This window comes from Hetaerina americana, unplaced genomic scaffold (assembly GCF_022747635.1).
Source record: "Hetaerina americana unplaced genomic scaffold, ioHetAmer1.1.p SCAF_14, whole genome shotgun sequence".
Lineage (NCBI taxonomy): Eukaryota > Metazoa > Arthropoda > Insecta > Odonata > Calopterygidae > Hetaerina > Hetaerina americana.
Genome location: NW_027286514.1, coordinates 1,120,716 through 1,146,223, shown reverse-complemented (window position 1 = coordinate 1,146,223; position 25,508 = coordinate 1,120,716). Strand labels below are relative to the sequence as shown.

At 38.0% G+C, this 25,508-nt stretch overlaps 1 protein-coding gene across 1 annotated transcript; it reads left to right on the top strand.

Moving 5' to 3' along the window:
* The first annotated feature begins 11,648 nt into the window (after window positions 1–11,648).
* LOC139686287 (calcium-independent phospholipase A2-gamma-like) lies at window positions 11,649–24,236 on the top strand. Its single transcript, XM_071583430.1, has 9 exons — window positions 11,649–11,885; window positions 12,291–12,732; window positions 12,814–12,951; window positions 13,460–13,617; window positions 15,975–16,093; window positions 17,087–17,292; window positions 18,474–18,665; window positions 19,460–19,775; window positions 22,409–24,236. The coding sequence occupies exons 1-9, from the start codon at window positions 11,782–11,784 to the stop codon at window positions 22,702–22,704; spliced, it is 1,971 nt and encodes a 656-aa protein (XP_071439531.1). The 5' UTR covers window positions 11,649–11,781; the 3' UTR covers window positions 22,705–24,236.
* The last annotated feature ends 1,272 nt before the right edge of the window (window positions 24,237–25,508 follow it).

Genomic DNA, 25,508 nt, shown 5'->3' with positions numbered 1-25,508 from the left:
GCATTTAAAAAGGAATAAAAAACTCAATATGTGAGTAGCCGCTTGGCCCAAAACGTTGATAAATATCGTGCACTTCGCATAATGTTTCAGTCCCCCCTCTCCGCTCTTACAAGCCTCTTTTTCGTCTTTGCGGCAGTTTCCGCGACAAATATTAGGACGTAGATGTACAGAAAGCAGCAGATCTAAATCGGTAGTCACTGATGTGAAAAACGTCACCCGGTGCTGCGCATAAGAAAACCGGCACTACGCGATTATACTCAAGCCTGAGCTCATGAAACGCACTTTGGTCTGGAATGGTGCAAACAGAGTGGGCAGAGCGTGTGTTGCATGGACGCATCTCCTTTTATTGGCCGTCTGCATCAAGTTTGACTAGGATCCAAAAACACTCACGTGCTGCAGTGGCACGGCGCTATTCCATCGTGGGTTGGGCCTGCAAGAAATATCTCGAATAAAACAACCGACTAGAAGGCCTCAATCATCAATTTGAATATGTGACGAATGAGACAAATTCATTATAACGCTGTGATTATTAAAACGTCGATTATTAATATAGTATGGACCGTAATGACTAAGCCATATGGCAAAAGCTGTTATACATTACATTCCTTCCATCCGCTACATGTTTCTTCAGACCAATTCTAAATTTCGGGCTTAAACAACTAAATATTTGATTTACTAATTGTTATATTATTATTTTTCAGTACAAAATGATCGTTATTATTATTTTTTTCGCTGACGTACTTCGCTTGCAATTGTATTAGAAAGTAAGAATGAGAAAATTCTACCAAAGACTATCATTATTGTAGAGATAATTAGTTAGCGTGTAACGATCAAGCAATGAGTATCGTAGTTCGCTCTCGCAATCAGAGGATTAAACGATATTTTCCTGCGTCCTTCGAAGTGTGGGTGGTCGAGAATTTATGCTCAGGACGCGATGATTCCAAATTACGATGGAAACTCGGCATAGTAAGCGGTTTGGTACTTCGCAATAGATTCAAGGACGCTTGCTCGTGATAGTGCGCTTTATTGTCACGCGGGTTGATTAGATGGAGGCATCGACTGCAGGGATCTTTATCGCTATATGTCTTTCTCCTTTCCCCGGGAATGTTGCCAGCTCAGTCGCTCCGAGCACGAAAAGCCAACGAGCGGGCCCGTTTCCAAAAACGGTCGTCGCGGCCCTGGCGAAGGGGGCGAGTAATCGGAAGAGAAGCAATCAAGGAGGCGGGCGATCCCCCCGCCCGCCGCCGAGTGCCACAAAGCGTAGGCGTTTTTTTCATGAATTCACCGCCAGCTTTTCAGAAAGAAAACCTGCGTTTTTTTATCAGAGAAAACTCATTTTACTCCCTTTTGCAACTCGATTTTACCTTCCATGAAAACCGAGTTGGAAGAAGTCATGCGATCAGCGGCATTAATAACTGATTCCGATTCCAATGAGCATATGCATACGCTCACGATACCGTCTCGGTTCCCGGAAAATAACATGCAGGAATAATTAAAATAAATGATGAAAAACGCAAATACATATAATCATAAAATTTACCCCTGATGAAATGAATGTGCTCGTGCCTAATCAATAATATCTCATGCATAACGTAGCCTATCCTTTTCAAGAAAATCTACCTGTACCTAGTTACTGTGATGACCACGTCTTCATCCGAAAGTGGAAGGGAACCGCGATATCAATATTTCTTAAGGTCTCTCTCACTTCCGATAGGCTTGCGAGAAAATACGCGTAGCAAGGAGATTCAGGATTTTCGACCTCGAAGGAAAACGTTTGGTGGCTCCGCTCTCACGTTAGGGTGAACTGAGTTGATAGCAGCGAGATAGAATTGGCACAAACTGTCTCCCTTATGGGAATTATTAAGTTGTCTCAGGGCTGGAATAAAATATTTAAGCTATATAAAAATATAGGAAGAACAAAACGCAATAGCATAAAAATATTATCGCGAAACTATAAATTAGCACTGTTTTTCCTGTACCGATATCTTCAATTCTTTAATCACGAACCAAAATACAGGTGCAGATGCAGGTGAAATTAATTCCCAATCTATATATATATATATATATATATATATATATATATATATATATATATGTACATACATACGTAAGATATTGCACCATTTAGGCGTTCAGCTATGTTCATCTATGTATCCAATATATATATATATATATATATATATATATATATATATTTTAGGTAATCTACCGGTCAAGGTAGGTTTTTCGATGGACACAACTACCAAACAAATATTTTATTACTCCTAACAAAACACAAAATCCATCATCCTACTCTATATCAGGTCCCTCTTCATTTCTGAGTACTTTCTTCCTCCCTTCATCCCGTCCAACATCCCTATCCTGTTCCTTCCCTTTCCTCTTTTGCCCAACATTCTACCCTCTATCACAGTCTTCAACATCCCACTGCCGGTCAACACCCCCTTCATCCACTTTTCCTGCCTCCATAGGATTGCTCCCAACAAACCCCTCTCTTCGCCCACCATACCAAGTACTTCCTCATTTGTTTTCTTCTCTGTCCATTTCACCTTCTCCATTCTTCTCCACACCCACATTTCAAAAGCCTCCAGTCTACGTCTATCCTCCTGCTTCAATGACCACGTTTCCGCGCCGTACATAGCTACGCTCCATATCAAAGTTTTTACGAGTCTTTTCTTAACATCCTTACTCAAAGTCCCCGTCATCAACTCCCTCCTCCTTGTGAAAGCCTCTTTGCCTAGCGCAATTCTTCTCCTTACGTCCCTACTACTTTGACCGTGTTGGTCCAAAACACTACCGAGATACGTAAACTGTTCTACCTGCTCTAGTTTTTGCCCTCCTATTTTAATGTTAAGCTTGGCCTTTTTCTTTCTAGAAAATCGCATAACCTTTGTTTTATTAATATTGATTCTCATCCCATACCTGTCGCACTGAATTTCCAATTCACTCAGCAATGCTTGCAGCCCCTTGGCTGACTGACAAACTAAAGCTTGGTCATCAGCAAACCTAACTGATTTTACGAATCCCCCGCCCACTTTCATTCCTACCTTCAGTTCTTCCCATGCCTCTTTGATCATTTCCTCTGCATACAGGTTGAACAGCAACGGTGATAATGGGCAACCCTGCCTTACACCCCTTCCTAACACTGCCCATCCTGACTCCCCGTTTCCCACCCGCACCTGAGCAGTCTGAGACATGTACAGGTTGCGGATTAGCCTCCTTTCCCTCCAATCTATTCCTATTTTCTGCAGAATACTCATTAGTTTTTCCCAATTCACTCTATCAAACGCTTTTTCGAAATCTACGAAACAGGCAAATACCTCCTGGTTGTGTTCTATATTCCTCTCGATTAATAATCTCATTACTGCAATGGCATCACGCGTACCTCTCCCCTTCCTAAACCCAAACTGATCATCCCCTAAGTAATCATTTGCCCTACTCTCTATCCTTTTGTTTATGATCCTGAGAACAACTTTAGCTGCGTGGGATATCAAACTAATTGTCCTATAGTCCTCACATGATGTGGCCTTTACCTTTTTCGGAATCGGAACTAAAACTGCTCTCACAAAGTCTTCCGGCCAGATTCCCTCCACATAAATGCTACGGATCAGCCCATATAGCCTCTTCCTCCCACATTTTCCTAAGCATTTTAAAAGTTCCACGGGAATGTTATCTACCCCCACGGCCTTATTTAGTTTCATCTCCCTTAATGCCCTTTCTATCTCATTGTCTAGTATGCCTGGACCTAAGCTGTCTTCCTCTACGTCATTTTCTTTTTCAATGTCTAACTTTGTTGGTCTGAGTTCTTTACTATACAGTTCTTCTATATACTCCTTCCATCTCTCTTGGATCTTTCCTGCGTCAACTATTACCTTACCCGCCTTATCTCTAACTCTTAGCGTAGCTCTTCCTTTCTTACTTCCCGATAACGATTTAACTTTGCTGTACAGCGCACCGATTTCACCCTTCCTCTGCAGACTTTCCATATCCTCGCACTGCGTCTTCCACCATGCGTCTTTTGCCTTATTTGTTGCCCGCCTCAATTTATTATTCAATTCTTTGTACTTCATTTTGCCTAATTCTGTATTTATATTCTTCCATTTTCGCCGCTCATCCATCTTTGTAATCATCTCATCCGTGATCCATGGTTTCCTAGTCCTTTTAGCGTTAACGGTTCCAATAGTGTCTTTTGCGGCTTTAGACAACCCTTTTTTGATCATTTCCCATTTTTCTTCGATAGTTATAAGCCCTTTACCATCCTCCATTATTTTCTCTACCGCCTGTTTGTATTCCTTCCTTTTCAACCCATTTAATGCTTCTACATTCCATTTTCTAACTCGCCGCCCCTGCCTTATCTTTTTGAAACGTACGCTACATTTCATAACAACTAAATTGTGGTCTGAGTCCGCATCCGCTCCCGGAAAGCTGTGGGAATTTATCACACTATTCCTAAACCTGTGTCTAACCAGGATATAATCTAGCTGATATCTTCCTGAGTCACCTGGCATTTTCCATGTATACCTGCGTCTTTTGTGGTGTCTAAACCAAGTGTTGGTGATGACTAACCCCTGTCTCCTGCAGAACTCAACTGCTTTCTCCCCGCGGTCATTCCTCCTGCCTAAACCGTAGTCGCCCACCTCATCAGCATCTCTTCCTTCGCCTACCGTCGCATTCCAATCCCCCATCACTATCAAATGTTTCCCTGCTGGTACACACGCGATCATGTCCTCTAACTGATCGTATATCTTATCGACCTCTTCTTCCTTATGGTTGCTCGGTGGCATGTATACCTGAATAATAACTAAGTTCGTCGGTTCTGCTTTTATCTCCACTAGTAGTATTCTATCCGTTACCTGCTCTATGTTGACTACGCTTCTTCCTACCTCTTCATTTAATACTATGGCAACCCCTCGTTGGCTCTCGTCCCCACCGCTGTATATTATTCTATACTTATCACTCCAGTAATCCCCGCTATCTTTCCATCTCACCTCGCATAGACCTAAAATATCTATATTTCCCCTTTCCATCTCTCGCTTAACATTCTCCAATTTCCCTGTCCTCATCATTGTCCGAACATTCCACGTTCCTATTCTAACTAATTTCGTCTTCTTCTCCTGCGTCTTCTGTCCTGCTGCTGCTGGTTTTCCCTTGCAAGGGTTTCGTGGGATGACGACCGCGGAAGCCTTGCCTCCCCCGCTGCCGGGCACGACACACGGCCGATTGGGCCGAGCCCCGTGGTTGCCAGGACTCAAATTATCTCTATTGTCCATCATATTTTTCTAGGGAATGATAATTGAGGTGGTTTCCCGTTGCCTTCCTCAATAGTGTTTTTAACGTGACACCATCACTTACTGGCCGCCCCACTGGGGTCAGACGCCATTGCAGCCGCCTCACTGAGGAACAGACGCTGCGTGGACTACCTTTCGTCTGGCTCCTAACCTTCGACCTATCTGGCATGGGTGACCCTACCAGGAGCAATAATTATTACTCCCGCCAGCACAGCTCTAGGGGTCATCGGAACGCACAAGCCCTTCCACCACGTCAAGGTTGTAGTCCGGGGAGGGGATATATATATATATATATATAGTATATATATATATATATTTATACTTTTATTTTCATTAACCTGTAACTATTGTGTATGCACCACCATGAAACTTATATTTCATATATTTTTCATTGTACCTTGGACATCATTTCATACAATACATGTTTCTCTATTGGGTTATATATATCCCAATAGAGAAACATGTATTGTATGAAATGATGTCCAAGGTACAATGAAAAATATATGAAACATAAGTTTCATGGTGGTGCATACACAATAGTTACAGGTTAATGAAAATAAAAGTCGTTTTCTGAACTAAGTTAAATCTTATTTAAAAAAATCCCCTTTTCAGAATTGACAATTACATCATACAGCACTTACAAATGAATATACTTATTATTATTTACATAAATGCATAGATTAAAATTTTAATTGATCTTTCCACATCACTGAGACTGTAAATAGAAATTACGAGAAGAAAACTTGGTCTGAATCATCTCTTTTGAGCTTCTAAATTTGAACTTGCTCTCACTGAGCGTATGGCATTATTTTCTGAAACAACTTCAGGAGTGCTTTAAAATCAATTTCTTTGTCAACAAAATCAACGAAAGTCATGGTCGAATTGCCCAAAAAACTTATGGGAAACCGATTTTCTCCAATTTGCAAATCTTGGGGTGCCATGTTCAATAAAAAAAAATGATCGTTTTTTTGCAACATACCTTTACTCATTCTCCAAATTTTGATGGTCTTCAAAACAGTCTCCATCACAAAAAATGCGAATTTTTTACCCTTTTTCCAGTCGTCGGAGACATACTGGAAACCATTTTTGCCTGGTCCTTCAAAATTACCTCAGCAGGGTCTTCTGATGGTGCAAAGCGCTTTCCACAAAGATATTTAGTTTTATTGGGGAAGAGGAAACAGGTCTGGATTATGGGGAGAATGCGAAAAACACTTCACATTGATTTTCAGGAGTTGTTTTATCAATAACTTTTGCAATGTGCGGCCGTGCATTACTTATTGTGACACAGAATCCAGGCTTTGAAATTTGACCTTTCGCAATTGATATGGCTTTGGAGAATTGTCATTACATCTCCATAGATATCTCCATTTACAGTTTGGTGTGGTGATACGATATGCTGATACACCACTACGTGAATTTGGAACATGATGTGACCATAATTTTCTTAGCAGAAGAGCTTTGCTGTTTACTCTCAGGATCAAAATTATACACTCAAATTTCATCTGCTGTGACACCTTATATAGAAACTTCATCCACATCTTCCTGTGGCATCAACTTGGACTGCTGACAAACCTGCACGCGGATGCTCATGTATGGTTCGGGTATGAGCAATCTCGGAATCCTTCGCCGGGATACTGGATGCACGTGGGGAACCGCAGACAATTCAGGAGAATGAACCAACCCTCCACCCCCCACATCCCGATGTGTGAATTTCACACGCCTTTTGGGCTAAGTACGAGGTGAGATACACTCTATCTACTCGCACCTATCAAACAAACCTTTCGTTTAATTACCCCAGTCACAATTCACCCATAGAAAAGTAATACATACAAGTTTTTGTCCGCCTTGGCGCCATCGTCGTTGACCCCCTCGGATCCTGGGACGGGAAGAATGTTCCCATTTTTTCCCGACTCGGCATCCAGAAGGGAAGGGCTCGCGGGCTGAGGAAAAAAATATGTTCGGCAGTCGTCCGGATATCCACGGACATTTATCAAGAGTATTTGAAATTGAAGGACCGGCAGCCCTCCAGTGCGTGTAGTAACAGTGTATGTGTATAGTTTTCTTTTCTTCGTATAACATGGACTTGCAGGGATATTTCGTACTTCCCTCAGGGAGGCGGAGAACTCTATCTGGAGATTAAATTTTGTGTGACTAAATATGGTCACTAAAAGGTAATCTACCGGTTAAGGTAGATTTTTGATGGGCACAAGTACGAAATAAATATTTTATTACTCCTAACAAAACCAAAAATCCAGCATCCTACTCTACGTCAGGTCCATCTTCATCTCTGAGTACTTCCTTTCTCCCTTCATCCCGACCAACACCCCTATCCTACTCGTTCCCTTTCCTCGTTTGCCTAACATTCTCCCCTCTAATACAGTCTTAAACATCCCACTGACGATCAATATATTGTCATCCATTTTATCTGTCTCTTTATGACCCATCAATCCCGCCTCCTCCCCCGCAATACCTAGCATTTCCTCATTTGTTTTTCTTCCTTTTCGTCCCTTTAATCAATTCCGTCCTCCTTACGAAGCCTCTTTGTTAGTGCAATTCTTCTCCTTACGTCCCTACTAATTTGATCATTTGGGTCCAAAACACTTCCGAGGTACGTAAATTGTTCCACCTGCTCTGGTTTTGCCCTCCTATTTTAACGTTTTAACTTAGCCTTTCTCTTTCTGGAAAACCGCGATAACCTTTGTTTTATTTACATTTATTCTCATCCGTTATCTATCGTACTGAATTTCCTATTTACTCAGCAATGCTTGCAACCCCTTTTAAAGACTATGGTTTCCCAATTCTTCCTTTCTGAATTTTTACATTTTCACATGTGGAGTGGCGTCAATTATAAAAGTTCGCTTGTATCTTTGACCTACAGGTAGTCATTTCCCAAGTATTTGTCGCCATGGTCAGCCCTGGTGCGGCTCGTAAGCTGAGTACTAACCCTAGCCCCTTCAAGCCCCTCTACAACTGGCTCTGCTGAGAGTGCAGTGCACTCTTCGCACCTTAGGGCAGACCTCCCGACCCCCTCTTTAAATGAACGACATAATCCTCGCGCAGATGAAAATAGCAATTGTGGAGGCAATGCTGGAAACCAATAAGACAGACAGTTGGAAGATACATGCCATTTCTTGTCAGGCAGATTGTTACCCTACGAATTTTAGAGATCTGCCTAAAAAATAATGGCTGTTAAGTATTGATTAATTTCTCCAACCCCACAACAATCGCCAATATCTGCGATTGGCAGACCCACAATGAATCCTTCCTGTTTACGGTGTGTCATCCGCAATTATTGCGGTTTTGGAGATCGCAATCATTATTATTGTCTTATTATTGTCTATCTTTCTATCCTGCTAACTCAATCTGTGGAAATGTTGAGCGAAGTGCAAAGGAAATATAACCGGTTAATAAAAAGCAGCCTGTAGAGAATACAGATTGTTGCAAGGTTACCTAATGTGATTTGGAATTGAGGTCCATGGACCTCGAAGATTTATCACTATATTAAATCTATTAAAAAACCATTTGATTGTTTTTGGGCCGCCGGAGAAATACTTCAAGTCTCGCACTGCATCTGCAGGTTAAGCAATAAAAGCGAAATAAGAGTGATAGTGCTAATGAGAATATATAAAATGATTCGCTTTTCCTCACGAAAATTAAGGACCACCTCGCAATGAGAGGGGTGCACTGAACTGACTAAAGGTGACAGAGGCACGCACTAAGAGAGGGTATCGCACTGGCGAAAGGGGCAGGGAGAATGCGCTTCTTTCGCAAGTAAAACAGGCACTTCCATTTTGCGGGATGACGTACATTTGATGCTGCTTTCATTTTTTAATGTCTTTCTGGGTAAAAATTGCCTTATCTGAAATTTGGGAACCTCCCAAATCCGATGCCGCCATCGCGAAGTGGATAACTCTGCCATTGAAGATGAGCCGTTCACGTTACGATTTATGTATAGAAATATATTAATTCTATTTATGTCTCGAATGCCTTATCGTTTAGGTATTTCATTCCTCGGTTATTCTTCAATGTAGAGTTTCAATTTTCGACCTCAAAACGGGCCCCATAAAATATTACCAGCACACTTAACTGCCCGTCCTTGCCAATAGGGGCACCAATACACGCGTGGACGGCTCCTCTTTATTTACCATTCAAGTAACTTCATAGAATTTCAATGTATATACCTACCAACCCGACGAGAAAAGATTGGATCGAGGCGCCAAAACTATTTCATGAATGTGTCCTTGGCCAATGAGTAAGAGATACCACAAACTCAAAAGAGCAAAAAAAGAACACGAACTCCTGAAAGGCATGCCCTCTCCGAGCAAACTCCCCAAGTTTTGTAGGTCTATGTCCTGGGGTTCCACTTCCTACTTTTTGGTGCTTGATGAAATTACCTTATACTCAAATATGTTTTCTCAGTATTCCCTAAAACCGAAAAGTCGCGCCACATTCTAAGGGGAAAAACAATTCTCTTCTCGACCCCTGATTAGTTTTTGTAACTTGACTGCAAGTGTTTCAAGTGAGAGAATATTGTTTTTATTGTACACATAAAGGGCGTCTTCCAAAAGTAATGCAATTGAATTTCCCGCACCGCTCCTATTAGTCGGAGTAGGATCGATCCACTTGGAGTAGGTGGGGGGGGGCTAAGCTTCACCGCAAAACCGGTCTCAGCGCTCTCCAAGCTGTGGAAGCGGCAGGACGTCAGTTATTGTAAACCTCTGCGCGCCGACCGTGTCACCAAAGACCAACCTAGCGTACATTTCAAGTGAACTTTTGCAACGTATTGAAAATGAACCTGATTATTTAGACATCGTCATCACTGGTGATGAAACCTGGGTTTTTTTAATACGACCCAGAAACAAAACGCTAAAGCTCTAAGTGGCACTCCGACCAGTCCCCCAAGCCCAAAAAGCAAGAATAAGCAAATCAAAAGTGAAAACAATGCTCATTGTCTTTTTCGACAGTAAAGGGATGGTCCATAAGGAGTTTGCTCTCAATAGTTTCAGCCTCAACTTTGTGGAAGTTCATTTTAATAAATGAAAAAGAAAAACTTTGTTCCAATCCACCACTTTATTTCAGGTACGACTAGTTTCGACGCTACGGCGTCATCCTCAGGTACCTGAGGATGAACGTAGCGTCGAAACTAGTCGTACCTGAAATAAAGTGGTGGATTGGAACAAAGTTTTTCTTTTTCATTTATTAGGAGTTTGCTCCTCAAGGACTGACAGTTAACGCTGCCTACTACGTGTATGTGCTGGAAAGACTCCGAAAAAGGATCATCAGGACGAGAAAAGACATTTCCGCTACCTGGCAAATCCATCACGACAACGCGCGACGAGTCCGCAAGCTTCTGGCCAAACACCAGGTGCCAACGCTTCTCCACCCTCTATAGTACTGACGCAGCCCCAGCAGAATTCTTTTTGTTCCCTCGGATCAAGGCAGCCCATGAAGTAACCCGTTTTTCGTCCATAGAAGAGATCCAATCAGCCGTGACGAAGACCTTGCGAGAGGTCCCCGAAGACGCCTTCCAGGGCGCGTACCATTCATGGCTGAGTCGTTGGAAAAAATGTGTTGAGGCCCAAGAACAGTTCTTTGAAGAACTACAAGTGTTTGTCCAAATATGTTCAATAAATTACTTCAAAAAAATAATCCTATGACTTTTGGGACGCACCCTGTATATAGATAAAGCATTTATTTCTCATGTTTCTTCATTTTGAATCTGTCAATACTAAATCGACTTGGCATCTGCAGGAAAATACCATGCCCCGGGAAACAGGGCCCAGTTGATGCCGAATTGATTGAGGTGACTACGGCTGATATCTGAAAACTTTCCTTGTGTTAGTACAGAGTTATATAACTAAATATTTTCGGAATTAAACTCTCGAATGGATGTATACAGAAAACATGTGCGTCAATTAGTGTTGAGTTGAAACAGTACGGTTATATTTATTTAATGTTTAATAAAAGAAATTTTGCTTTATTCAGTAAATATTTTTTATCTTTCTAGACGCGATCTAAAGCATAATTATAGAGTCACAATTTTACATATGCTATTAACTTCAGTGGCTGCGGATTTGAAGAACAGTTTATTGTAATCGGGGAGGGGGGGTTAGATTTTGCCTTGTGAGGTGAAGTTCAATGTGAAGGAGTGTACAGTCCGTGCTAATCCATAAAATCTACCTGTAACGGTAGACTTCCAAATAATATTTACTTCGAACCGCTACCACAGAGAAGTCGCGCTATTCATATCTTAAAAAGTGCGTCGCAAAGGGATTCGTCGTCATCTCACGTTACGTCATATGGGGTGAGGTCCTACGAGGTAAACATATGGGCGGAGCTATCTGGAATGTTTTTAAGTCCTGGCTGGCGTGCGCAAGCTTCAGTTGTGTAGTATTGCTGAATGTTGTGGTACTGATCGATTTTAAAGAAGTGTCTTTTTCATCTTTTACACGCTAATTGTCCCACGGGGCTAGTGTTCCTCGCTGCATTGCAAGTAATGAAATATAGTGGGAGAAGGTGCTTCCTGAGTTTACATGCCCTGAACATGTCACTCAGTAAAGGATATAGGCGATGTCAACGTTGTTCGTGTTTCACCGTAAGGTAAGTGTTTCTAATTTATCCATTTCTTGCTGATCTTACAGAAAATCTTGGAAAAAGGAAATTCTAGCGTTTGTCGTGTTTCTTGTATTTGTGACGTAACATTAAAAACATTTCAAAAGCATGCAGCGTGTTGTAGTTTGTTATGGGTGATATATATGGTTTAAATTAATCAGTGCGCATTACAACATGGAAAAATTCTTTGTCAAACCTAAAAATTCGAAAGTTATATATTCTTCGTGTCCATGACAAATTTCAGGTTTTAGTTATCATTGCACTTTTCGCTGTTGCAGTTGATTTATACTGAATTAAATTACAGTTACCAATTAACAGATATAATAGTTGACATTTTCTGTTGTTTTTTATGTGCATGTCATGTGATTATATTGTATTTTTAATACCTTATAGGCCGTATAACTCTGGTAATATCTCTTCCGAGAAGACAATCCAACACGCAGTGAAAATGTCTACTAGGTCTCCTCAAATACGGAATGTCATTCCTATTCAGGCAATAAAGCAAATAAAAGAGTATGTCATGAGAGCTACTGGGGATAAAAACTTTTTTGCGATCAATAAAGAGTGGATAAAAGCTGTTCAAAAACTTCCCTCGATTTTTGCTGTCAAGGCAATAGAAGCTCAAAATAAAATTAGCAGTGCAGAAAAAGTAATCGCAAATTCTAGTTTAGCAAAGACCGAAGAAGTGAATACCAATCCAAATGAAGACTCAAAGTCTCAGCCGAAAATTCCGCAGTATTTTAATAACCTAAAGTTACCATTCAGTTCAAAACCAGCTGAAATTCTCGATGACGCTTCTCCAAGGTGGAGGAAAAGAAATGTTCCTGTGTCTAAGGTAAAATGTTGTATTATTTCACCAATTTTAATTACGAATTAGTCAATTCATTGCCTGGTATATAAATCTCTTCTTTTACAGGCTAGTATTGATGCTAGAACGAAGCATGTTATTTCCTCAGTGAGAAGTGCAGAAACGAAAACGTCTCGTTTCAAAAGGTTGGAAGACCTCATTAGTCACTTAAACGAGTATCCTCAAGCCAAAGATTTAGCTGTTAAGGTAAATGTAAATGCATTTTAAAGTATAAGCCTAGCATTCACCTGTTGATTATATCTTGTTCCCTTAGCACCTTCTCTAGATCCATGTAAAGATTTTGGCTGACCCACCATCATAGATTACTGAATTGCTGTATTTGGGCTGAATGCTAGCTGATAACTTTTTTTAATGAGTTGATCAACTTCTACTTTAATTGTATTGCAATTAGAACTAGTTTGACTACCCTTTGCATGGTATTATATTTTTTCCTGCTGGATAAGTTGCAGCAGCATCAATTTTCTTAACTGCAGGGCTTAGCTCTTTCACTATTATGGCCTTAATTGTCGCAAGGACTCATTTAATTGTACTCAATTCAATAAGAATCTGAATTTTATATTGGCCCTGTTGTCAATGCTATTGAAGTATCTCATAATGCTGAATGATGATCATCATTCTCTTGCTGGTGGTATTTTTTTATGCTTACCATGGGGTTTATTGGCAATCTTATTTTAAATGTCTGCTTTGATTTCAGGAAGGAGGAATCTCAATGCTTCTTTCTCTTAGGCGAGTTGAATCAAATGATGAGGAAGTACAAGGTGTGTTGCGAGAAGGCCTTTCACTTCTTGGGTTTGTTGATCCACTTCCTGGGAGAGGAATCCGAATTCTCTCCATGGATGGAGGAGGCACTAGGTAGGTTCTTGGTATCTTTGGTGCTTGATTCATATTATTGTTGAAGTAGTTATTCTCAAATGAAGTATCCAAAATATTTCATGAGGTCACCACAATATTATTCTCATCCGAAGATTTGAAACTCTATTCTTCATTATCAATATCCACAATTTCCAAGACATATTTCAAGTAAAAGCTGCCATGGAGTAAATATTGTATGCATTTATATTGCCATTTTGTTAGTGAATGCTTCAATTTTTGTTGGTTCTTCATATTTTTCAAGTGGTGCAACTCAATATTTGAAGGATAACAAAAAGACCATCAGCCATTTTCTAACCATGGTAAAATTTTTGACAACTTATGTAGAGTGCTATTCTTATTGAGGGTTGCAAAAGTTTGTTCTGGTTTACCATTGCAGAATATCTCTTATTCTTAAGATATTAGCCTTGAAATAGCAATTTTCATCACATTTGGATTGCATACGAAGGTTAAATAACTTGTCCCATTTGCTTTCATGCTTCAAATTTGATTTTGTATTCTTTCTTTTGCTAAATGAGGCAAAAATCACCCAAATACCTGTTGATATTATATGTGGGTGGGTGGGTCTAAGTCATCACCTCTAATACCTGGATAGGTATTTCATGAGCTATTTGGAATTCCATAGCCATGTGTATAATGTGTCATGATTTTCGATTCCATATATTTTTTACTTATTATCAAGAGTATAATTTGTATGCACACAATCACTTTTTCAAGCTGAAATTTAACTAATCAGCACAATTGTTATATTTGAAAATAATCAGCTGTAGCCTTTCATTCATAACAATACTATGCCAATTCCATAAGAGTCCCAAAATGCACCTGCCTTACATTCTTATTTTTCTCAATATTTCTCCTTTTTTCGTCTTTGTTTGTTTCTTTCTTTGTTTGAGGAGATTTTTATTGAATGACATAGTAGAGGACTGAGTTTTAACATTTAAAATATCAAGTTTCTGCACAAGATGATGTGCCTAACATTTAATGAGTTTAGTAATTATGTATTCTAAAAATTTTTCAAAGAAAAACTTATCAGAAAAAGTTCCTCCATATCAGAGGGATAAAAAGTATGATAAAGGTAAAACTGTAATTCTCTTCCTAAAAGCAGTTTTGATACATGGTCCTAGAGTGCAGTTTGCATTTTTCCCAGGTAGTTAAACAGTGAACCAGCGTTTTTATGGAGATGTGTTACCACATTCAGAGAAGAAAAGCAAAAATGAGAGATCTCTCAATAGAAGTAGTGGTAGTAGTTTAAGGGTTGGGGACTGATAGCTGAGGTCATTTGTGTCATTAGGAATGAATGGGAAAGTAGGAAGGGTGACAAGAAACCTGACTTCAGCATTAGCCTACTCTTAAAGTAGGGCACCAAGGTGTCCACAGTTTAACATCCTATCTGATGGATGGCATACTCACTTGCTCTCCATAAAGCACCTTATTATCAATATTGAGAATACAACTGAAAAATATCTGCCACCTTAAGGATTCAAACCCGGGCCCTCTCGGTGGGAAGCCAATATGTTAGCCACTGTGCCATCCCAATCCCCTGAGAGGTCTCTCAAGCTTTCCATAGTTGCAAATGGCTCATCTACTATGGCAGTGCTCTATTCATGGTGGCCTTTCCATTTGGCTTTAAAGAGTGGAGATAGAAACTCCTGTGGTGTTTCGTTTTCCCTCTTCTCCAGACCTTGTCCCTCTCAACCGGTGCCACTTCCCCGGAGCCAAAACGGAGGTAACGGGGAGGGAATTTGAAGACACTGGCATTGACATCTTTTCCAGTATGTTGTAATCACTCAGATATCCTGCACTTAATGTGAAAGATTTTAAACTAGGCAAGCATAACCGATTGCCAATCAGCATGCAACTTAAGTCCATGTTTCTCTGGGGAACAATTATAATCTTTTAAATGTGGTCTTAATGCAGATACTGCAATGCACTCCATCAATAGGGGACTATAGCATCACTTCCTTCATTGTTGCCCACCACCCTCCTGTAAGAGGAACCAAAATTTAAAATGTATAAAATAATGAACGCAATTTGCAGTGCTCAGATATTTATGAGCATATAGACAGTGTGTATTTCTATAAAACTGTACTCGTCATAGTTATGGAGTTCATGAAAAGGTGTCTGTGTAAATAATATTATTTTCAGCTTGATAGTTAACAGACTGGCCTTGCCATTTATTAAAACCTACATAACACCCTATGGTGTTTAGGCATTATTTTTTAGAACCATTATGTACTATAAATTATGCTAGTATGTGTGCATGTGGAAATGGCAATGTGTTTTGATCTTATTATTATATTAAGAGGTTTTTATGTAGTTTGGTTTTTTTTTATTTTCAGGGGTGTAATGGTTGTTGAGATGCTGAGAAAGTTGGAAAAACTGACTGGGAGGAAAGTTCATGAACTTTTTGATTATATATGTGGTGTAAGCACGGGGGCGATCCTTGCATGTCTCCTTGGTAAGTTTTTCTTATCAAAGTGCTATTATTATATCAAACTTTTATTCATTTATGGTCTCCGTCAAGAGGTGCTTCATGAAAATTAATTTTTTGAAAGTCTTTTTTTAACTTTAATCGAAAGTATTTGTCTAATTGTTTGCAAAAATCTAAAATCCTTTCAAAGAATTTGTGATACATGTATTTTTGAATGGTTAAAGCCATATGGTGCATCCTTTTACTTCATTGGTTGCCAAAACAATGGGCTTAAAAATGAGATACTGGAATTTAATTGATGATAAAATTTTTAAAAAGTATTTATTTTGGTTTGGCTATTGTGCTTTACTTATAATTTTGTTCACATGCTTGCAATGTTTTGAATTAAGTACAAAGTTCGTATAAAAAGTATCGGTAACAATTTTTCCCTGACGTGTGCATGAAGTGCTGGATTCAGATTGTTGCTTAAGTGTGCGCATGATTGAAGAACATATTGGCATTGATAAGATTACAGTGCACACCATTATCACTGAAAACTTTGCAGTGCGAATGATCTGCACCAAACTTGTCCCAATGCACCCAGCCACATCTGCTCCAAGGTAATGACTACCTGACGAAAAACAGAATCGCAACGATTCTCCAACCCCCTAACAGTCCCAACTTGGCACCGGCAGACTATTTCCTAATCCCCAAAGTGAAATCCTCCCTTAAAAGACACCACCATTGGACCCTTAGTGCCATCAAAGAAGCTTGCACGTGTACCCTTAAGGACCTTCCTGAATCCATCTACCAGGGAGCCTTCACGTCATGGAAAAGTTGTTGGATAGAATCTGTTGATACTTAAGAGATATACTTTGAAAAATTTTTAGGCATTGGAATAATATCTGAAATAAATCTCTTTTTCCGAAACTTTGCCCGATACGTTTTATAGAAACTGTGTATACTTGATATAGTACTGCTTACTGAAGTTTTTGAATGAACAGTGGTTGAAAAATTTATAATCTGTTTGTATCTTGTTAGGTCCTCACAAGAAATCACTTGAAGATTGCTCATTAATGTACAGGGAGTTGAGTGGAAAAATATTTGACCAAAGCCCATTCTGGGGAACGAGCAATCTTGTGTGGTCTCACTCATACTATGACACGCAGCGGTGGGAGGCCCTTCTGAGGGAGTATCTTGGAGACATGCCACTGGGGAAAACGGCAAGGGATCCCTCTTGTCCGAAGGTCAGTGTCCTTGGGCTGTTCTATGCATTTTCCATTGAGAGATAGAAATGTACCCAGAAATCACAAAATGTGTATTACATGAGAAATGCATGATGGGGGACTCGTATATACATTTTTATTTAACGTGGAAAAGTTAAATTATCTTTTGTATATGTGCTTCCAGAGTTTTCACATACATGTTTAATATTCAAGTGTAGTTATGTTTGAGTCCCAATATAATAGATATTCTTACAAATCTTAAGTTCAATCCCCATGCATCAGTTTACCTCGTAATTAATATCAGAATTCCTGACAAACTGAAATTATTGATTTTTATTGGGAGGGACCAAAATATAATTGGGTGCCTCTCTGAGTTAATTGACTACTGTAATACCTTACCAATTTTTATATTTATTATATTTTCATGCATTAATTTATTTTCTTTATAAGTTATAATTTACCTAGTCTTTTAAAATGTATCTCATATAATCTTGAGAATACTGAGAAAAAATTGGAAATTATTAATTATAGGCCTATCTACTTAGCCATAGCTGTATGTGATAGCCAGGAGTAGAGTGCAAAATTTAAAATGAACATTCATGGAGTTTCCATATTTTCTTCATTTGTTGTCTGCTCTGAATCTTCAATTTTTACCGAATCTAATAGAACATCTGTAAACTACATGCAAATGTTTTATGTTAGAATATACAAATACCCAAAATTTGTTTCTCCAGGCATTTATCTGGCCAAACATAGTTGTCATGAATGTTATTTCCAGCCAAGGTTACACTCAATTGCATAAATTATATGGCTTGAGAAAAATTGCCAACAAATATCAGTAACAGGTGGTCTGAAAATCCCTGTTTTTGGCTCCTAATATACCTTACAGCATTGAGTTAAATACACAATTGTAATAAACTTCAGTTGAAAAGATCATAATGGTTTTATTTTTGTAAGGTTGATTCAAGTGTTTCAGCACATTAAGATAATTTATTTGAAACTTCAGGAGAATCATTTTAATTACCTCGTATGCTGGGGTAGCGACATTTTTAATAGTATTCTGTTGAGAATTTGAGTTGAGTTCACATGAGGTATTGAATGAAATCTTAAATTTTTATCTAGAATTTAAGTTAGACAAAAGCATATTAAAGAAATAAATAAAGCGTTCACCTTCATGTATTCACTGTCTGTATTGATTTCAGATGGCAGCTGTTTCAACTGTGGTAAATCAGCCCAGAATACTAGCGTATGTCTTTCGCAATTATAACCTCCCATATGGCATGCAATCACAGTACATTGGAAGTTCAAGGCATCTTTTATGGGAGGCAGTGAGAGCGTCAGCTGCTGCTCCTTCATATTTTGAAGAATTTCGAATTGGAGAATTTCTTCATCAGGTACCAAAGTTGCTGTGAAGTTCATGTGTGTACTATTTTATTCTGGTGGTGAGTGTGAAATATTTCAGTGCCTTTCTTTTGAAAATCTTGAAGGAAGATCCTGGCTATTTGCATGTTTGATTGTCCTTGCTCCCATCATGCTTTCATTAACATGGACATTTCCTGTGCAAACAAAAGAATTACAAACAGTGACAGCAAAAACATACTTTCGCTTAATGTTTGATGAGTAAAGTGAGTGTAAAGTTCATTGTACTGCGATGAAGTATCCTCATTATCTGCTGGAAAAAATTAAGTGTGAAATAAAAGACCTGTGCTATAGCAAAATTATAGTAATCAAAATGTCACTGAACTAGGTGCATCTGTACGGGGCATTTGCTGGTTAAAAAATGCAAGGGAGACAATATGCTGGTAGTTAAATGCACAAACAGAAAATAAAGGACTCAATGAAATAATCTTTTTCTGCTGATCTTTCATACTGGGTCATTGTCATACTGTTTATCTCATTTAGCCCCTGCAGTATAAATTTTGGAATATGCTGATTGAATAAAAAGAGACGTTTCAGGCGTGATATGGTGGAATATCATGATTAATTAAAAATAGCAATTTTCCACAAAAATAAAGTTTAATGCGACCGGTTTCAATGTTACTACATCATCATCACCTGATGATGATGTAGTAACATTGAAACCGGTCGCATTAAACTTTATTTTTGTGGAAAATTGCTATTTTTAATTAATGCTGATTGAAGTTGTATTAATCCTTTACCTGATGATATAATTGTAAATTTTCCTCAGGATGGTGGCATCTTGGTGAACAATCCCACGGCTGTAGCAATCCACGAAGCAAGGCACTTGTGGCCAGATAGCCCCCTGCAGTGTGTATTGTCCTTGGGGACAGGAAGGCAGCAGCATGCTGGGATGCCTTTGCCACACCTCAGCCGAACACGAATGGCTGAGCAAGCTGGTGGCTCTGAGGGTGAATTTATTGCACCCCCGGAGGAAGTGTCCAGTTTGGAAGACATCTCTGCACATTCCTCACCTCAGTCACCATCAATTTCATCTTGGAAGACAAAATTTCTGAAGATTCTCGACAGTGCTACAGACACAGAAGGTAGGTATCAAGACAAGTGGTGAAAGTGCAGAGAATTTCTCTTCACATGTCTCTGATCATTTCAGTTATAATGATTCAATATACAGTTGCCATTATTCTTCAGCAGGCGCTAAATTTTATGATCTGCTTAGAAATATATTTTCTTGCCTAATTGTTTTTTGTTTCTGAAATATTTAAGAATATTACAGCTCTTCTCTGGTGTTGAATACTAGCGTATGTTTGACTGTGCACAAATACAGCTCAAGTGCAATTTTCCTGTTGCCTACGTGTGTGATACCCAATGAAATTTTTTAATATTTCTATAATACTGCTATAAAGTTAATTGATTATCTTCACTCAAATTGGTAGGAGTTGTGCTAATGTTTACTTCCCTCAGAGCACTGCAAACCTGTGGGCTTCAGGGGCTTAGATCAAATGAGCACGGATAAACTTGCAACAGCTGCCCTTGATAAAATAATGGAGTCAAATCAATGAAATCTTTACCATGAATACATTACCCGCTAAGCCAGCAAAATAATTTAAAATTAAATTTGTGCACAATAAATTACAGGAATAAGGATTATTTTGTAATTGTTTTCATTGAATGGATCTTGTAAAAGAAATATTCTCTAGTTAAATGATCCAAATTTTTTCGAATGATACTTAGTTTAGGTAAACAAACTGGTTTAAATGGTTCCAGAGTGCAGTTAAACAGGATAACCATCAGCTTAAAAATTTCCAACTTAATATTTTATGATGCCATCTTGACATATATTCTCTTATTGATGTTGGCCCTGAAAAGTTTATTGGCTTAGTTGTCAACATAGCACAAGCACAAGTATTTTTTGTTATTAAAAATGTGACCTGAGATGTGATATCCTACCAGAAGAAATAAGTTGTGAAAAGGTAGGACCAAAGAAAAATATAATCTTCTCCAATAAGTGGATGAAAATCCTGATTTGAAATGTATAGACATCTGCAGTGGAGTAGTTCCAGCCATTGTAATATTTTTAATGCTTGTGTTGTTTTGAATACAATCTCAGGGCTATAAGGAATTCCTGCTCTGGATAATAATTAGTTCACATTATGTATAAGGAATGATATAGTTCTCCTGTATAAGCTAAAAAAATGCATATTGGAGTAAGAGCACTTAGCATAGTGTTTATTTATATGAGCGTCAACAGTTCTGTGATCTTTCTCGTAAAGCAAAATACTCTTTTAGTGAAACAAATGTTTGCCTATAAATGAATGCTAAAGACAATAATGTGTTCCCTGCTGGAAAAAAATAAATTATATTCAAGGCTTATTGAAAAAAATTATGAATACATTGTTTAGAATCATGGATCAAGTTCACCTTTTTATCTAACCGGCAGTGCGAATTCGATTTGTAAAAGCAAAAAAGAATTGAAATAAATTGTTAATTGTTTATGATGTGCACCTGATTCCCTTTTACTAGAAAGGTGCCTAGAGGCATATGTTTTTGCTGATGCTTCAACATTTGGTAAAAATGAGACTTAGAGTGATCGTTAAGTAAATTTAAGGCACACATCACTGCCCTATTAGGGCGATGCCTTGTATGCATGGTATGATGCTAAAGTTTCCCATGACATTCACATTTCATTTATCCCTTTGTTTTGGACTTGACACTTCTTGAAGGCTCATGGAATTTCTGAATGATAGACCAGCAGGAGTTTGATTCTCAAATTGCCGTTCACATTTGTGCAAAATAGCAGCATGAGATGGCCTTTTATTGCCTTGTGGTCGGGCAATACATTCTCTTCTACTGTTATGGACACAAATATCAATTCTCTTCTTCCCAAAGAGAAGTCATGTCACAATTAAAAACATGTTGTGTATCCATCAGAGAATCTTCAAGCTTTCTGAAGTTAATGATGACTTTATGTGCTGCCTTTGACTTGGAGCTTGCTGCTTAACCATGCCTCACTATGCCATGGATGATAGTTCTTCTCGTTTACTTCTTGTCCTGTGTGTGCCTCCTCTGAAATACTTGTTCAGTTGTTAATGATCCTGGCATCTTATTAACAAAGTTGGCAAAAATCACAAATATATTCTTGTTAATGGTGTCACATTGCAATTGCTATTCATTTATGCATATGAGAAGCAACCTTTAAACATTTTTTAGAATGCGTAAGTGTTGTGTAGATTCTCCTGTCTCTCTATTTGAAGCATATATCTCATTAGTCTTGTCCGTTTTCTTGAAGAAAAGGCCAATTGCTGATGTCAACCGACTGACCATACTAGGTCAGTCACGCTCACACCTTATTCCCAATTTTCAATGATTTTACTTTTCATTTCTACTGTTGTTTTTATTCTCTTGTGGCTTTCTTCTTATTGATATTAAACTTTGCCCAAAAAAATCTCTAATAATTTGTTTGAACACGAGTTTGAAAAAATGTGTGACAACATACTAAGATGCTAGCGGAATGAGTGCTAGAGACAAAGTGTAGTAGCAGGCACGCAACGAATCAAGGAATTCCCATTTCTTGGTCACTCATTATGCAAAAAGTCACTCATTTTCGGGACCAATATTGTTACTCGTTATGGGAATGACTTGCAGTGTGAAGCGCTTGTTTAACCAGGTTCCACTATATATATATATATATTTATTTCTCTTTCCTTTCTGTATATTTCAGGGGTTCATACTATGCTGAGTGATTTACTTCCTGGGGGAGTATACTTCCGCTTCAATCCTCATCTGACTGAAAACACCAATTTAGATGAAATCAGGCCAGAAAACCTGAAGCGGCTAGAAACAGATGCTGCTATGTATGTCCGTCGTAATGAAGAGGCATTCCATGAGGTGGCTGATGCCTTGTTGGCACCAAAATCTGTCCCACAGAAATGTATTGATTGGTTTAAGTTGCGAACCACTGAAGGATTTCCATCAATTTTAAATGAAATTCATATTAGGATGACAGGTAGAAAATAAAAGATTCTTTTTCTATAACCTAAAATGTAATTTCATGTACAATTGATTAATGATTGTCACATTTTATGGGACCATGATTTTTCTTGTCATTTTGTAAGATATTTCAAGAGATCGCATCAGTATCCCTTGGTTAAAATTTAATTTGGTTTTAGCCTTCTTTGTTCAAAACAAAGAAAAAGGGTTCAGTAGAAAGTAAGTCATATGCTCAAGACCATCAAGGAGTTATTACTTCAGGAATCAAATTCTTGTACAACATTATGTTGTCTTTTTTTCAAAAGCATATACTTGCTCAATAATTAAGTAAATTGAAAGTAAAAAGTTTTGCTGTGATTTTAATAGTGTAGAAATCTTGTTGCTGCTCTAATCATGTACAAAGATTTTTTTCTCTCTTGTGTACAGAATGTACACTGTTTGAATGGGGTTCACCCATGTATTTGTACCATCATTGTGTCTTTTGAAATATTTTTAACAGTATTAAATGAAGAGTATTTATTCACAGATTATATATATATTCTTTTTTTGATGCAATGGTTTTATTCAGCTCATAACTGTTTTGTTTCATAGAAAAGACACAGTACAGCTGTTAGATATTGTTTTTCAATTGGAAATTGATGATGTCATCGTATAAGTTACCATTGATATTTATTTTTTGTCATGTAGAATGAATGAAATGTTTCATTATTGTTGTTATGTTTTTATTAAACTACTTCTTGTACAACGTGCAATCATATTCTTTGTGCTCCTATGCATCATTTAAAAAATATACAACCTTACTTAGTGATAGTCAAATCAGTCAATCGAGATATAGTTTGGCTTCTAAACTAAAAGAATGGAATCTCCTAATAAAAGGACTAAAATATTTTCTGTCCATTAAACACTGCATGAAATTCGATAATTGTTTTTTTTTGCAGATGTCCTGAAATATGAATACACACTTTGTTCAAGGCATTAGGTCAGCATCATAATTCTAAGGAACAGAGGCTTTTATAGATACTTCAAAATTTTTTGAAACCCGTCTAACTTCAAATAGAAATAGGAAATGAAATTCCTTTATGTAAGCAGCATGCATGAAATTATTAAATTAAAGATCTATCACTGGCTGACCCTAATACATTTCTGGAAATCTAAAGGTGCATTTGCACAAGTACTCAAACTTGGATGTCGACATTTCTTCTGAAACTTGGTGCTCCTAATGTTACTGGTATTATAGAGGCTGAAAAAAATATCCATCATCATTATCAATGGTAATCTGCTTCCTAAAGATATTTTATAGATAATCCTAGTCAATTATTACTTAATACATAATACATGGAATTCATTTTGTTTACCTTACATCAGTTCCTTTATCTGTTTTTCATGCTGAATTTTCTTCCATGGTATAAAACTTTGATATAGATCTTGTTTTATATACTCGACTTCTTTTATAATTTTTTTTCCATGCATCTCAAATGTATATTATCAACACTGAACATCTTTGACTCCAGATGTCCAGGTATAGATCCATATAGTGCCATATTAAAGTCTTAATTAAATATTTCTCTGTCTTCACTAAGAATTGCAATCAGCAATGCCCTTCCCTTTGCCAATTTTATTCTTCTTCCGATATCTCCTCTACTACATCCACATTTCTCTCCAATAAATGAACTATACTCCACCTGCTTAAGTTTAGCATACCCTACTTTAAAATTTAGCCTTCTCTCTTGAGAGTCATTATTTTGGTTTTCTTAAGACTAATTTTCGTAACATAGGTACTCTTTCATTATTCTGTAAAGTACTCAACAATAATAGTTACTTTTGATTAACTAAAAAACCATAAACACAGTAATCAGCCCCAAGGTTGATTTGGTAGTTGGTTGCAAAGTTCACCTAGCATTATGTTCGAAGGTGTGTGAAATTCACAGGGGGCCAGTTCCTTCCCCTGTGCAAGCTAAGGTTTCCAAGGAAGCTGGGCAACTTGGGTGGAGCTACAGGTGCTCAGAGGCTTGCCCAGTAATCGAACCTGGGTTCTCTGGTCAGTAGTCAAAGGCTCTACCCCTGGACTACGACTACCCAATTTTGATCATCTATATAATGTCTTCCATAGTATAATTTTGATTTTTGGAACCAGTCCCGATACTTATTGTATGAACCCTGTGATATTCCTTGAGTTAGGTTTTGCTTTAAGGATGGTGTTAGTTCAATGACTTCCATTTACACTGAGGAATTATGGTTAACTTGATCATTTTCAAATTTCTTCAACAAGTTAATGTTCGACTACAGGTGTCCAAGATGGGAATTCTGAATGAATAAATAAACAACATATAGGTATAGTATTTTTTTCAGTTTCTCCTTGAGATATTGACCTCCACGAGATTACCCAAATCTGATTGCATTTGGCATTATAATGTAAACGATTCCCTTTATCTTTAACAACGTATAATTATGATTATTCCTGTCCAGATTGTGAGACCTAGTTGACTATTTGAACTTTCAATTCCATTATCTGATCTAAAACCTCATATCTATAATGGATCTTCGTTATTGCCAATAAATATGTCGATTTGATTTTTTTGAATTTAATGTCTGTTAAAACCAAAACAAAAAATTAACAGTGAATTGTTGAGGCTGTTTTATTTCAATATTATTTCGGGGAAGACTTTGGTTCTTGGCAATTTGACTTTTGTTTCGGACAATTCATGAGGTCTCGAAAAATCATAGTCTCATACCATTATTGGATTAACATGTGTCATTAATAGTAAATACTACTTCGAATTTGAGTTACCATATCAATATTTTGATTAAAAACTGAATTAGTTAAGAACCAC

Excerpts from the sequence above, each read along its gene's own strand:
- LOC139686287 (XM_071583430.1), top strand. The coding sequence starts at position 11,782 with ATGAAATATAGTGGGAGAAGGTGCTTCCTGAGTTTACATGCCCTGAAC. Across the intron at positions 12,733-12,813 it reads GAAATGTTCCTGTGTCTAAG|GCTAGTATTGATGCTAGAAC; the intron begins GTAAAATGTTGT and ends CTTCTTTTACAG. Across the intron at positions 12,952-13,459 it reads CCAAAGATTTAGCTGTTAAG|GAAGGAGGAATCTCAATGCT; the intron begins GTAAATGTAAAT and ends CTTTGATTTCAG.